Here is a 12,880-nt window from a genome sequence, read left to right as displayed (position 1 = left end):
GCTTGAATCTATAGACGTCATTGTTAATGTCTCTATGTAGATTCTTTAAGAAGTATTGGAATATGTGCTATCCTTACTAAAATATGTTCGGCACAAGGCCGAGAGGTGTTTATATGCAGGTCTTAGCAGCTTAAGCCTTCTGGGTTATCACACTGCGGCCCATGTCAAAAGCTAGACTACATCGCTCATAATTCCATAACCGTATTAAGGTCACCGGTATTTGAATCCAACCATTTCTCTGTATCAGTCATTGCATGGCGGTATAGGTCGTGCAACCATGGTGTTATGACCGGTATTCCTGGTAGTGCTTACATAATCTAACCTGCATGCAATCCAGAACTTTTACAAATGAGTCCTGGATAACACAAGCAAAGGGACAAAAGGAACACAAGTCTTGTCCTATCAAACACGAATCAACCGCTAGGCTCCCTATATTTTGAATTATTATAAGTTTAACATACTTCTCACCACTTCTACGCGCACTACACCTCTACAATTATGGAAGATTCCAAACACAACGCCAATGACGGTATGTATTTTCCGCCTCCTCGGATGTGAAAGAACGAGTTGATGGAAAAGAGAACAGTGCTTAATGGATTGTCATACAACCTATTGTCATAATAGACTATTCACAATGGTTTATTGGTCATCATATTTTATCGAACGCAATGAAAAGGCTCTGATTTGGATCCCACAAGGTGCCCCCCTTTCTATCTATCCACACATACTAACTCCCCAGCGCTCAACAAAAAAGACAAGAGACGGTACCAGATCCAGTCGCGCCTCTCAAAGATGACGCTTGCATTTTCGACCGAACGCGACAACTACTACCGGTCGATGCTCCACGACTTGCAGAACACGCTATCAACGATGCACAGCGGCACGAACGAGGTATTTCTTGAGAGCTTGCGCGACTTCGAGGAGACACGCGACTATGAGATGACGCGGCTCCGACTCTGGGAGGAGTACCAGGTGCAATGCGTGGAGCGTGAGTTCCACTCGGACTTGGTAGAAGCCAAGACAGAGCACAACCAGATGGTGAGGCTCGTTAAGGAGAAGCTCCAAGAGAACTTGGCCAAGAAGATCAAGGCGCTCAAAGAAGACAAAATCCTCTTGGACATGATCAATAGCAACACTTCCAGCTCCTCATCGCAGTTTATGGCGAACTCCATGACGAATCTCGCGTTTGATAGACGATCCTTACGCAAAAGGGACATCCATCCGAGCCACCATCTCGACACCGAAGAGGTGTCTGACTCGGGGTATACATCCTCGCTGAAGAGACGCAGAGGGGGCTACGGCAGCGGTAGAGACAGTGGTAGAGACAGCCGCCCCAACCACAACATCCTCGGGCGCGGCTTCATGGAGGCAGAGAACGGCCATGCCACTAGCAATGCGTACTCGTCGAACGACGAATCTGGAGTCAACAATGGCAACGGAACCGATATCGATGGGTATGAATCGTTGAACAACTTGATCTTTGGCGAGAAGCAACGCGAGAAGCCAAACACGCGCCACAACGCCAAACCGGGAGATAAGATCACCAGTTTGCGGCCAGAGGATGTGGACGAAGATATGGAGGTGTTGCGCGCCGTGGCGAATGGTGTGAAAAAAGTGATCAAAAAAGATATAGTTATATAGGCAAATATAATGGTAGATGGTGGCTTATGTTTTGGGAGATTTTGCGAATTGGGCTGCCTGGCTGTTTAACCTCAAATGTTATCTACGGTATGAAAGAGCATTATCATTGCTGTAGCAGCACGGAGTATATTGAAACTTCAGGCTTTTAGAATTGTAACATAAATTCTAGATTACACAGGAGTCTCATGGGACCGATTGAGATTGGCCATCCGAGTGTAAGTTTAAACTTAAATTGAGGTCTCGTACGAGGGACTCTAACGAGAGGATTTTTGAAATCGGTGATAAATTTATGGCTTTTTTTTTACAGTTCTATCCGTATGATAAATTACACTGTTATGTTTGTTACATCCTGGTACTTCCGATTCACAGCCCCACGTAATTTCTTGGCTGGTATAAGGCTTAAGATGCACATCCAGCCGTTCCTGCTAACACCAAAGCCCTGCGCCGCACAGCTTCTCAAATCTCGACTCGATTTGGGCTCGAAATCAGACCACAAGACGAACACGAACACAGTCCATCCTCAACTTAAAACTTTTCTGGGGCTTTTTACAGTCTAACTCCTGCGGGATCATCTTAGAGTGTTTACAAATACCTCACCCCCTTCCGCTATGAGTTTACGTGCCGGAAAGGAACACCTATATTACGACCAGCGTGAGACCGCGCCGAGCCTCACTCCCAAACGCACCAGACCCCCACTTTACAAGTCCAGACGGTTCTGGTCCTGTATTTGTGTCTTCACCATCTTGTATGTCTATTTACACCGCTTCAATCTCTATCCTGACGTTGCTGGCGTAAACCAGAGTGATTTACTTGGCCTACCTTCCAGTGAGCTCAAATACTATCCCGTGAGTCGGCGGGTGTCGAAGTCGCATCGCGACTTTCCGTTTAAGGTTGGCTGTAGCGTCCCGGCTGTGGATGAACCTCGTGCAAATGCAGCACTTGTGGTGCTAGCGCGCAACTCGGAGCTTCCGGACGTGATTGCCTCTATGAAATCGCTAGAGCGCCATTTCAACCAGTGGTTCAACTACCCGTGGGTCTTTCTCAATGATGAGCCCTTTACCGAAGAGTTTAAGGAAAAAGTCAAGGCATACACGGCATCAGATGTTGAGTTCGGCGTGATAGAACCCCAGCACTGGGACTTCCCCGCGGGCGTGGACCGCCAGCTCATCAAAGAGTCCATTGAGTATCAGGGCGACAGAGGCATCAAATACGGTAAACTCGAGTCGTACCATAAAATGTGTCGCTTCTATTCAGGATGGTTCTTTAAGCACCCGTTAGTGGCGAAGCGCGACTGGTACTGGCGGGTAGAGCCGAAAGTGGAATTCTACTGCGATATCACCTATGATCCCTTTGTGGAAATGGAAAAACGTGGCAAGAAGTACGGATTTACAGTAATGATCAAGGAGCTTGTCGACACCATCCCTAACTTGTTTCGTTACACGCAGCTGTTTATCCGTAGCCACAACGTCACTGTGGGGGAAACGTGGGGACTATTTCTCCGCAACCACCTACACATCCACGGAGATCACGCATTTACTGTAGAAACAGAAGAAGAATTACGCGATGAGATCGACTTTGAGACGCGTCTCCAAAAGTTACTTGACAAAAGGCATTCCATGAAGGACGGAATGATTGACAAGAACCTTCTTGAGCGGCTCGTGAAGGCCAATGCGTCCCCGTCAAAGCTTAGGCGCGAACGCTTCAATGCTCAGGAGTATAACATGTGCCATTTCTGGCTGAATTTTGAGATTGCACGCACCAGTTTGTTCAACTCGACCGAATACCAGGCGTACTTCAACTTTTTGGAAAACTCTGGAGGGTTTTACGCCGAACGCTGGGGAGATGCGCCGATTCACTCTCTTGCCGTAGGTATGTTCTTGGAGTTGGACGATGTCCACTACTTCCGTGATATAGGCTATAAGCATTCGACACTCGGACACTGTCCCGCCAATGCCAGGGGCAAGCAGCTTCCGTATGAGGCGGCAGAGTCGTATACTGCTCCCAAGAGTTTGAGGGAATACCTCTTTGAAAGACCTGACCCCGCGAGGCTGTACGGAGTCGGGTGCCGCTGCCGCTGTCCTACGAACCACCGCGAGATTGAGGATTCTCTGAGTTCCTGCATGAACAAGTGGTTCGAGCTAATCGACGACAACTATACAGAGTCTGTGGTGGATTTAGCAGTCGTGAGGCGCCAACACTCGGTAGAAGTCCAGGATGATATCGAGCGGCATGCAGGGCAGATTGTATACGATGGGCCGTGGAAGAAGAAGAAGTAGCGGGTCAAGTTGTGTGCTCGCGAATGGGTTATTTGTACCCCTCCTATATTTCCCTGCGTCTCATGCGGGTTAGTATACGTTGCTAGATCAAAGCGGAAACCTTAGAGTATAAGAGAATTATACAAGGTTTGCTCTTGGTTGTTGCTCTACTGGTCTTATCCAAAAATGATGGTGTAGAAATACTCGTGGCGCTGGTAACCAGTGTTTATGCCTCCTTGAACTTGGTGGATTGCTAAACTCAAACTCTTTGAACAGGTCCTCGGAACATTATTTTGCTATTAGAGTCTGGCCGTGTTTACGATCACCGGGTGGTATTTGACAACGAATAGAGTCGTCAACGATACATGGAAAATTACTCGCCAAAGTTTAGAATAAACTGATTGTGACGATACTCAAAATTAGTTAGACTTGTCTGCTACTATAGACATTGATGAAAATATTAAGTATTCGGTGAGAACTCCGAAACCAGAACCAAGATTCAAAAACTATTCTATCTCTACACTTAATACCACCGATAAAGGATTTTTGAGTATACGGGAATGCCACTCTACCCTTTGATATAAGTCATGAAGGATCGATTTCTCATCCCCTTCTCTTGAGTCTGGTATCTATCCAGCACGGGTTACTGAATTTTTCATATCAGCTCCATAGTTTTGTCCATAAAATAACACGAGCTCGCTATAAATTTCGTAGTTAAACCTTTGAGCAAGTATAGTGACTTATATTCTGCGGAACCCCTTCATCCGTCATTAGATAGTTTTACGGGAATCCTGAGTCACAACGATAAGTTACTTTGGGAGCTATTTTCCGCGCCTTCCTAGGTTAAACAGGCGCTTGGATTGAAGAGCCCGGCATTTGAAACTTACAAAGGATACGAGCTACCGAGAAAGGCTCCTCATAACTTGGTATACAAACATTCGCTCATCTCTGTCTGAGATGGCTTCTATCCCCTCTTTAGTATTTCACTTAAACCAATAATAATTTATCTCCCCCCTTTAATATTCCATCTAAACCTCTGGTTATTTATCATCCCGATCTGTTTTGTCATGGCTATTTTAAGCAGACTTATAGATGGTAAACTGTCAAAACGCCCTGGATAGAGTTTGGCTCCCCGCCGAAAACACTGCCATAGACCACCCCACATATACTCCGCCAAGTAACCCCATCACGCATGCGGTTACGAGTCCTCACGAGAATTTATTAGCTGTCCACCGCTCATAGTCTTCTAACTTCCGTGTCTTGTGCTGTCCTCGGTCCAGTACGTTCCGATAACTTATTTCGACGTCTACGTTGCCCCCACCAATTGGTGGATGGGAGAAGGTTGCCCTGGTTTTGGGTTATTTACGTTTACAAGGGAAAAAAATTCCCCACCGAAAACCCCGCTATTTACCACCTGATAGTCTTCCGGCACTCTCTAAGAGTAGATATCTTCCATCCGTGCTCATGTACAGGAGATGGAAGGAAAATATGAACACATGCATAATTACCTACTGCAGTACCCTGATTGGTTGGATTCTTATCTGAGTTTAACTCTAGGCGCGCGCACACGGCGTCGGGGGGCACTCAGAGACGTGCGTTTTGCATGCGTCAGCCATATCAGCTGCAACTTCGGGGCGTTATACTAACGCGGCAAGACTATCCTCGGCACGTGGAACAAGTGGTACCACCTTCGTCTGTATAAATTTCCCTACGTATCATTCGTAACAGATCCTTCCCCTCTGATTTTGGACAACAATTGTAATAGCTAGTGTTCAATATTAATAAATGGCCTTGGGGGGTCACGCAGGAAAGATGCCATGATCGCCGTGGTCTCTTAATTAGAACCTGCTATTTTAGTATCGTAATCTACGAGTACCTGCAGTACCTGGTAACTTTAGTTCTCCCCGAGGGCCAAATGGGAGGGGCCGCTACTGCCTCTGTATGCCCGCTATCCGATAGTGAAAACTGATGCAGAAGGGACTGCGAATCAGATCATTCACATGTCGTCCTTCCGTTTTCCTCCATTGTGAATTAACTTCCCTCTCTTGAAAGTCACTTCCTTCTTTTCTTTCAAGTCCGGTTTCTTTGCTATCAAGTACTGTCTTCCTTCTCTACCATCAGATCATTGAATTGCTAGACCTATCCTTTTCCTTCGGACTGCTTATTTATACTCATCTACCTCGCCAAACCCGCTTATTACCAATCAATTTTCATGCCTTACTCTGCGATTCCTGAAGGCTCCACTGGATGGAGCGGGGAACTCTCTGACTCCTCCACTTCTGACTCCTCCACTTCTGCCTCCTCCATCTCTATCTACGACTACGACGAATCCCCGGCAAACAAGTCCTGGGCCTCTGCCTTGCCGGTGGCACAGGGTTTGTACGACCCAGAGTACGAGAAGGACGCCTGCGGGGTCGGTTTCACCTGCCACATCAAAGGTGCAGCCTCGCACAAGATTGTTTCTGACGCCAAGCACCTTTTGTGCAACATGACCCACCGTGGGGCCGTCGGCTCCGACACCCGTGATGGTGATGGGGCTGGGGTGATGTCATCCATCCCACACAAGCTTTTGGCCCGCGAGTTTGCGTACTTCTGTCAGGTGGACTTGCCGCCAATGGGGGAGTATGCCGTGGGTAATGTCTTCTTTAAGAACGACACAGCAGTATTGGCCCAGTCGAAGCGGACGTTCGAGCTGATCGCCGCTGGCTTGGGGTTGAAGGTCATCGGCTGGAGAGAGGTCCCTCGCGATTCCACCATTTTGGGCCCAGCCGCCTTGTCCCGTGAGCCAGTAGTTCTCCAACCTGCGGTTGTCTTAACCTCCTCCTTCGATGCCCTTTTGTTCGACAAACAGCTCTTCCTCTTGCGCAAGCAGGCCACCACCACCATCGGGTTGCACAATTGGTTCTACATCTGCTCGCTCTCGCCGCGCAACATCGTCTACAAAGGCCAGTTGCTGCCGTCGCAAGTCTACGCATACTACCACGATTTGACCAACTCGTCGTACGAAGCCCACTTTGCCTTGGTCCACTCGCGCTTCTCTACCAACACGTTTCCGTCGTGGGACAGAGCGCAGCCGTTGCGCTGGGCCGCCCATAACGGTGAAATCAACACCTTGCGAGGCAACAAGAACTGGATGCGCGCACGTGAGGGAGTCATGGCGTCCAAACTCTTTGGCACCGACTTGGACAAGCTCTACCCCATCATCGAGGACGGTGGTTCCGACTCCGCGGCCTTTGACAACGTCTTGGAGCTCTTGATGCTCAACGGCGTGTTGACGCTTCCAGAAGCAGTGATGGTGTTGATTCCCGAGGCCTGGCAGAACAACCCCGACATTGACCCGCAGAAGAAGGCGTTCTACGAGTGGGCTGCGTGCTTAATGGAACCGTGGGACGGACCGGCTTTGTTCACCTTTGCAGACGGGCGCTACTGCGGAGCAAACTTGGACCGTAACGGCTTAAGACCGTGCCGCTTCTACGTCACAGACGATGACATGATGGTCTGCGCATCGGAGGTGGGGGTCATTCCCTTGGATGCGGCACGGATTGTCCAAAAGGGAAGATTACAGCCGGGAAGAATGTTACTCGTGGACACCAAGGAGGGGAAGATTGTCGATGACCGTGAGTTGAAGCAAATGGTGGCCCGGAAGTTCGACTTTAGGTCGTGGGTCTTGGCGAACTTAATCACCATGCCTGAGTTGCAACGCAAGTTAGATGCTGCCAAAGTCTCCCAGAAGTCCATCTCTAAGCCCTCTGCAAGTTCCGATGGTGAAGCCTCTGATGCTGGCACTTCAGATACTTCCGCTTCCGAGGGTCTTACCGATGAGACCTCCCTCTCCGGTACGGCTGCTTCAACTCCTGTGGGATCCGACGAAGTCGCCAAACCCCGCAAGGAACTCGTTTCGACCTCTGTGCTTGTCCCATACAGCTCCACTGGATCTGAGGCCTCCGGTTTCACCGTCAACCCCAACCTCCTCGCTTTCGCCTACTCTCTCGAGCAACTCTCACTCCTCCTTGCCCCGATGGCTGAAGGCAAAGAGGCGCTCGGGTCTATGGGTAATGACGGCCCCCTCGCCTGTCTCGCAGAACAACCCCGTTTACTCTACGACTATTTCCGCCAACTCTTTGCCCAGGTTACCAACCCGCCAATTGACCCGATCCGCGAGGCCATTGTCATGTCCTTAGAATGCTATGTGGGTCCACAGGGAAATCTCTTGGAAATGAAGGCCGAGCAGTGCAACCGTCTTCTTCTCAAGTCCCCCGTTTTGACCATCGCTGAGTTTGCGGCGCTCGAAAATATCAACCGAGTCTACCCTAAGTGGCTGGTGGCCAAGATCGACATCACCTTCGCCAAGAATGAGGGCTTGAACGGGTACATGGACGCCGTGGACCGAATTTGTGAGGAAGCTTCGCAGGCGATTATGGACAACCATCAAATCATCATTCTCTCTGACCGCAACACGAGCCGCGACCGCGTCCCTGTATCCGCCTTACTCGCTACTGGGACCGTCCACCACCATTTGGTGCGCCACAAGCAACGCTCCAAGGTTGCTATCGTTGTGGAAACCGCGGAAGCGCGCGAAGTCCACCACATTTGTGTGCTTCTTGGTTACGGTGCGGACGCCATCAACCCCTTCCTCGCGATGGAGACGCTTCTCAGCATGAACGGGAGTGGGCTTCTCCGTGCCAGCCTCCCAAACGATGAGATCATTGCCAATTACATGCACGCGATCGACGGGGGCATCCTCAAGGTGATGTCGAAGATGGGGATTTCCACTCTCGCATCTTACAAGGGTGCCCAGATCTTCGAGGCGCTCGGCGTAGACAACTCGGTGATTGATCGGTGTTTCGCGGGCACTGCCTCCCGTATCAAGGGTATCACCTTTGAGTACATTGCCCAAGACGCGTTCTCGCTTCACGAAATGGGCTTCCCCTCCGCTCCGTCATCTGTCCCAATGTCCTTGCCCGAAACCGGCGAGTACCACTGGCGCGATGGTGGTGATCCCCATGTTAACGATCCTACCGCAATCGCCAACATCCAGGACGCTGTCCGCAACAACAACCACCGGGCGTACGAGGCGTATTCCAAGCGTGAGTACGAAGCCATCAAGGGATGCACCCTCCGCGGGTTGCTTGACTTTGACTACGACAGTTGCACCCCTGTTCCAATCGACCAGGTGGAGCCATGGACGGAGATTGTTCGCCGTTTTGTCACGGGTGCTATGTCGTATGGCTCCATTTCTATGGAATCCCATTCCACCATTGCGGTGGCGATGAACCGTTTGGGAGGCAAGTCCAATACTGGGGAAGGGGGTGAAGACCCTCAGAGGTCGTCTGTTAATGCCAACGGTGACACCATGCGCTCGGCCATCAAGCAGATTGCCTCTGGGCGGTTTGGTGTCACGTCCTACTATCTTTCGGACGCGGAAGAGCTCCAGATTAAGATGGCTCAGGGAGCGAAACCAGGTGAAGGTGGTGAGCTTCCAGGCCACAAGGTCACCGCTGCCATCGGTAAGACCCGTCACTCCACCCCGGGTGTGGGCCTTATTTCGCCTCCTCCGCACCACGACATCTACTCCATCGAAGACTTGAAGCAGTTGATCTACGACCTCAAGTGCGCCAACCCCCGCGCAAGAGTCTCGGTCAAGCTTGTGTCCGAGGTTGGAGTCGGTGTGGTGGCTTCGGGTGTTGCCAAAGCCAAGGCTGACCACATCCTCGTCTCTGGCCACGACGGTGGAACCGGAGCATCCAGATGGACGGGGATCAAGTACGCCGGTTTACCCTGGGAGCTTGGTCTCGCTGAAACCCACCAGACCCTTGTCTTGAACGACTTGAGAGGCCGTGTGGTGGTTCAGACGGATGGGCAGTTAAGAACCGGGAGGGATGTGGCGCTTGCGTGTTTGTTGGGGGCCGAAGAGTGGGGTTTTGCCACCACTCCATTGATCGCCATGGGCTGTATCATGATGAGAAAGTGCCACTTGAACACCTGTCCCGTTGGGATTGCCACGCAGGATCCGGAGCTCCGCAAGAAGTTTGTGGGGACCCCAGAGCATGTCATCAACTTCTTCTACTACATTGCGAACGAGCTCCGCGGGATCATGGCCAAGCTCGGGTTCAGGACTATCGATGAGATGGTGGGTAGAGCCGAGCTTTTGACTGTCAGAGACGATTTGCGCACCACCAAGAATGCCAATCTTGATTTGTCCCCAATCTTGACACCTGCCCACACCATCAGGCCCGGTGTGGCCACTCGTTGTGTGCGGAAGCAGGACCACCGTCTCCACGTCCGTTTGGACAACAAGCTCATCGACGAACTGGAAGTGACCCTCGAGAAGGGTTTGCCGGTGAAGATTGAAGCTGACATTATCAATACTGACAGAGCCGTGGGTGCCACCTTATCCTACCGTGTGTCGAAGAAGTTTGGAGAAGACGGCTTGCCAAAGGATACCATTCACGTGAACCTCACCGGGAACGCCGGGCAGTCCTTTGGGGCCTTTTTGGCCCCGGGGATCACCCTTGAATTAGAGGGTGACGCTAACGATTACGTTGGGAAGGGTTTGTCTGGTGGGCGGATCGTGGTGTACCCTCCAAAGTCCTCCCAGTTCAAGGCCGAGGAGAACATTCTTGTCGGTAACACCTGTTTGTACGGTGCAACTTCTGGCTCCGCGTTCTTTAACGGTATCGCTGCGGAACGGTTTGCTGTCCGTAACTCGGGTGCCACGGCGGTGGTGGAGGGCTGTGGTGACCATGGGTGCGAGTACATGACCGGAGGAAGGGTTGTTGTATTGGGAACCACCGGGCGCAATTTTGCCGCTGGGATGTCTGGGGGTATTGCCTACGTGTTGGACATGGGCCAGACCTTTGCCAAGTGCGTGAATCCCGAAATGGTTGAGCTTTCGCAGGTTACAGACCCAGTGGAGGTGGCCTTTTTGAGAGGTTTGATTGAAGACCATCGTCACTACACCCAGTCTGAGATCGCCACGCGTGTGTTGAGTGATTACAACAGGTTCTTGCCTCGCTTTGTCAAAGTGTTACCATGGGACTACAAAAAGGTGTTGGAAGAGGAGGCGGCCAAGATGGAGATCCACAAGCAGAGTGAGGTCACAAGCTTCCTCCGCGGGATCAAAGAAGACCCAGAGACCGATATCACTAATGGCGAGTGGAAAAACTCCAAGAAGCCTGTTACTGCCCACACGCACAAGGCGGAGCCAAAGTTGGTTGATTTGGAAGACACCATTCTTGACACTTCCTCCGCCACCAGAAACTCCACCAAAGTCAAAAAGCTTGACAAGGTCAAGGGATTCATGAAGTATAAGAGACGGGCTGAAAAGTACAGACCGGTGACTTCTCGTACCAAGGATTGGGCGGAATTGTCGTCACGCCTCACCAAGGAAGAGTTGACCCACCAGACCGCCCGGTGTATGGACTGCGGAGTTCCATTCTGTACTTCCGACACCGGTTGCCCAATCTCCAATGTCATTCCTCAATGGAACGAGCTCGTGTTCCAGGACAGATGGCAGGACGCCTTGAACCGGTTGCTCATGACGAACAACTTCCCCGAATTCACAGGGCGTATTTGCCCTGCCCCTTGTGAAGGGGCTTGTGTTTTGGGCATCAACGAAGACCCGGTGGGAATCAAGTCGGTGGAAGCTGCCATCATCGACCACGGGTTTGACCAGGGCTGGATTGTTCCGCGGCCACCGACAACCAGATCGGGTATGACTGTTGCGATTGTTGGCTCTGGTCCTGCCGGGTTGGCCTGTGCTGACCAATTAAACAGAGCTGGTCACCTGGTGACCGTATACGAGAGATCCGATAGGGCCGGTGGGTTGTTGATGTATGGTATCCCTAACATGAAGCTTGACAAGAAGATTGTCCAGAGAAGGGTGGACTTGTTGGCTGCTGAGGGTATCAATTTTGTCTGTGGCACCACTATTGGCGAGGATATCACCACTGCGGAGTTGAAATCCCAAAACGACGCTGTTGTTATGGCAGTGGGTTCCACCATCCCAAGAGACTTGAAGATTCCTGGTAGAGGGCTCAACAACATCAAGTTCGCGATGGAACTCCTCCACAAGAACACCAAGGCCTTGCTTGACAACGAGCTTGAGGAGGTGAGAAAAAGCTTGGAGGGTAAGCATGTGGTGGTTATCGGTGGTGGTGATACCGGTAACGATTGCTTAGGGACCTCCACTCGCCACGGAGCCAAGTCGGTAACCAACTTTGAGTTATTGCCTCACCCGTCGGCCAGAAGAGCCAAGGACAACCCATGGCCACAGTGGCCTAGAGTGTTCCGCGTGGACTATGGGCACGCTGAGGTTGCCGAGCACTACGGTAAGGACCCTAGAGAGTACTGCATATTGTCCAAGGAATTCATTGGTGATGACAATGGCAATGTTACTGGAATCAAGACGGTCAGGGTGGAATGGAAGCGTACTGATGCCGGGGCCTGGCAGATGGCCGAGGTCCCAGGGTCTGAGAGTGTGTTCCCAGCTGATGTAGTGCTTCTCTCCATGGGTTTTGTTGGTCCAGACTCTCAGAAGTTGGACACTCCAAGTAGCAAAAGAGGGACTTTGGCCACCCTGGACCCTAACGGATACAGGGTAGACGAGGGTAACGTGTTTGCCGCAGGTGATTGTCGCAGAGGCCAGTCGTTGGTTGTCTGGGGGATCCAGGAAGGGAGGCAATGTGCCAGAGAAGTTGATGATTACTTGATGGGTGGCACGAAGTTGCCAGGCAACGGGTCAATTGTGCAACGTGACTACAAGTTGTTGGAGGAGTTGGCGAGCCAGGAGTAATGGTAAGCTTGGGATAAAGATTGCAAGGTTTGTATACGTAAATTCTAATATTGATTATATGCCATTAAATGTCGTACTAAAAGATTATAGCGTCCGGATCATGGATGTAGTAGAGGGCTGGTTGGTACCCCTAATGAAGCACTAAATACGACGATCATGAACTCAGGAAAATGATTACTATAACCAGCAT

General features: G+C 50.9%; 2 protein-coding genes across 2 annotated transcripts; both read left to right on the top strand.

The window, feature by feature from the left end:
• Nucleotides 1–498: 498 nt before the first annotated feature.
• Nucleotides 499–3,917, top strand: BABINDRAFT_6156 (glycosyltransferase family 15 protein; the record flags this gene model as incomplete). The annotated part of the gene is made up of 3 exons (XM_019132368.1): nt 499–529; nt 740–1,614; nt 2,292–3,917. 3 exons carry the CDS (start codon nt 499–501, stop codon nt 3,915–3,917), a joined length of 2,532 nt encoding a protein of 843 aa, XP_018986784.1.
• A 1,752-nt stretch (nt 3,918–5,669) lies between these two features.
• Nucleotides 5,670–12,742, top strand: GLT1 (glutamate synthase (NADH)). Its single transcript, XM_019127859.1, has one exon. It carries the CDS (start codon nt 6,109–6,111, stop codon nt 12,688–12,690), a length of 6,582 nt encoding a protein of 2,193 aa, XP_018986783.1. The 5' UTR covers nt 5,670–6,108; the 3' UTR covers nt 12,691–12,742.
• The last annotated feature ends 138 nt before the right edge of the window (nt 12,743–12,880 follow it).

This window comes from Babjeviella inositovora (assembly GCF_001661335.1).
Source record: "Babjeviella inositovora NRRL Y-12698 unplaced genomic scaffold BABINscaffold_2, whole genome shotgun sequence".
Taxonomy (NCBI): Eukaryota; Fungi; Ascomycota; class Pichiomycetes; order Serinales; genus Babjeviella; species Babjeviella inositovora.
The sequence above is the reverse complement of the archived record's forward strand: the minus strand, read 5'-3'. Positions and strand labels throughout refer to the sequence as shown.

Bases quoted from the DNA above. Each gene is read 5' to 3' on its own strand.
- GLT1 (XM_019127859.1), top strand. From the start codon at position 6,109: ATGCCTTACTCTGCGATTCCTGAAGGCTCCACTGGATGGAGCGGGGAA.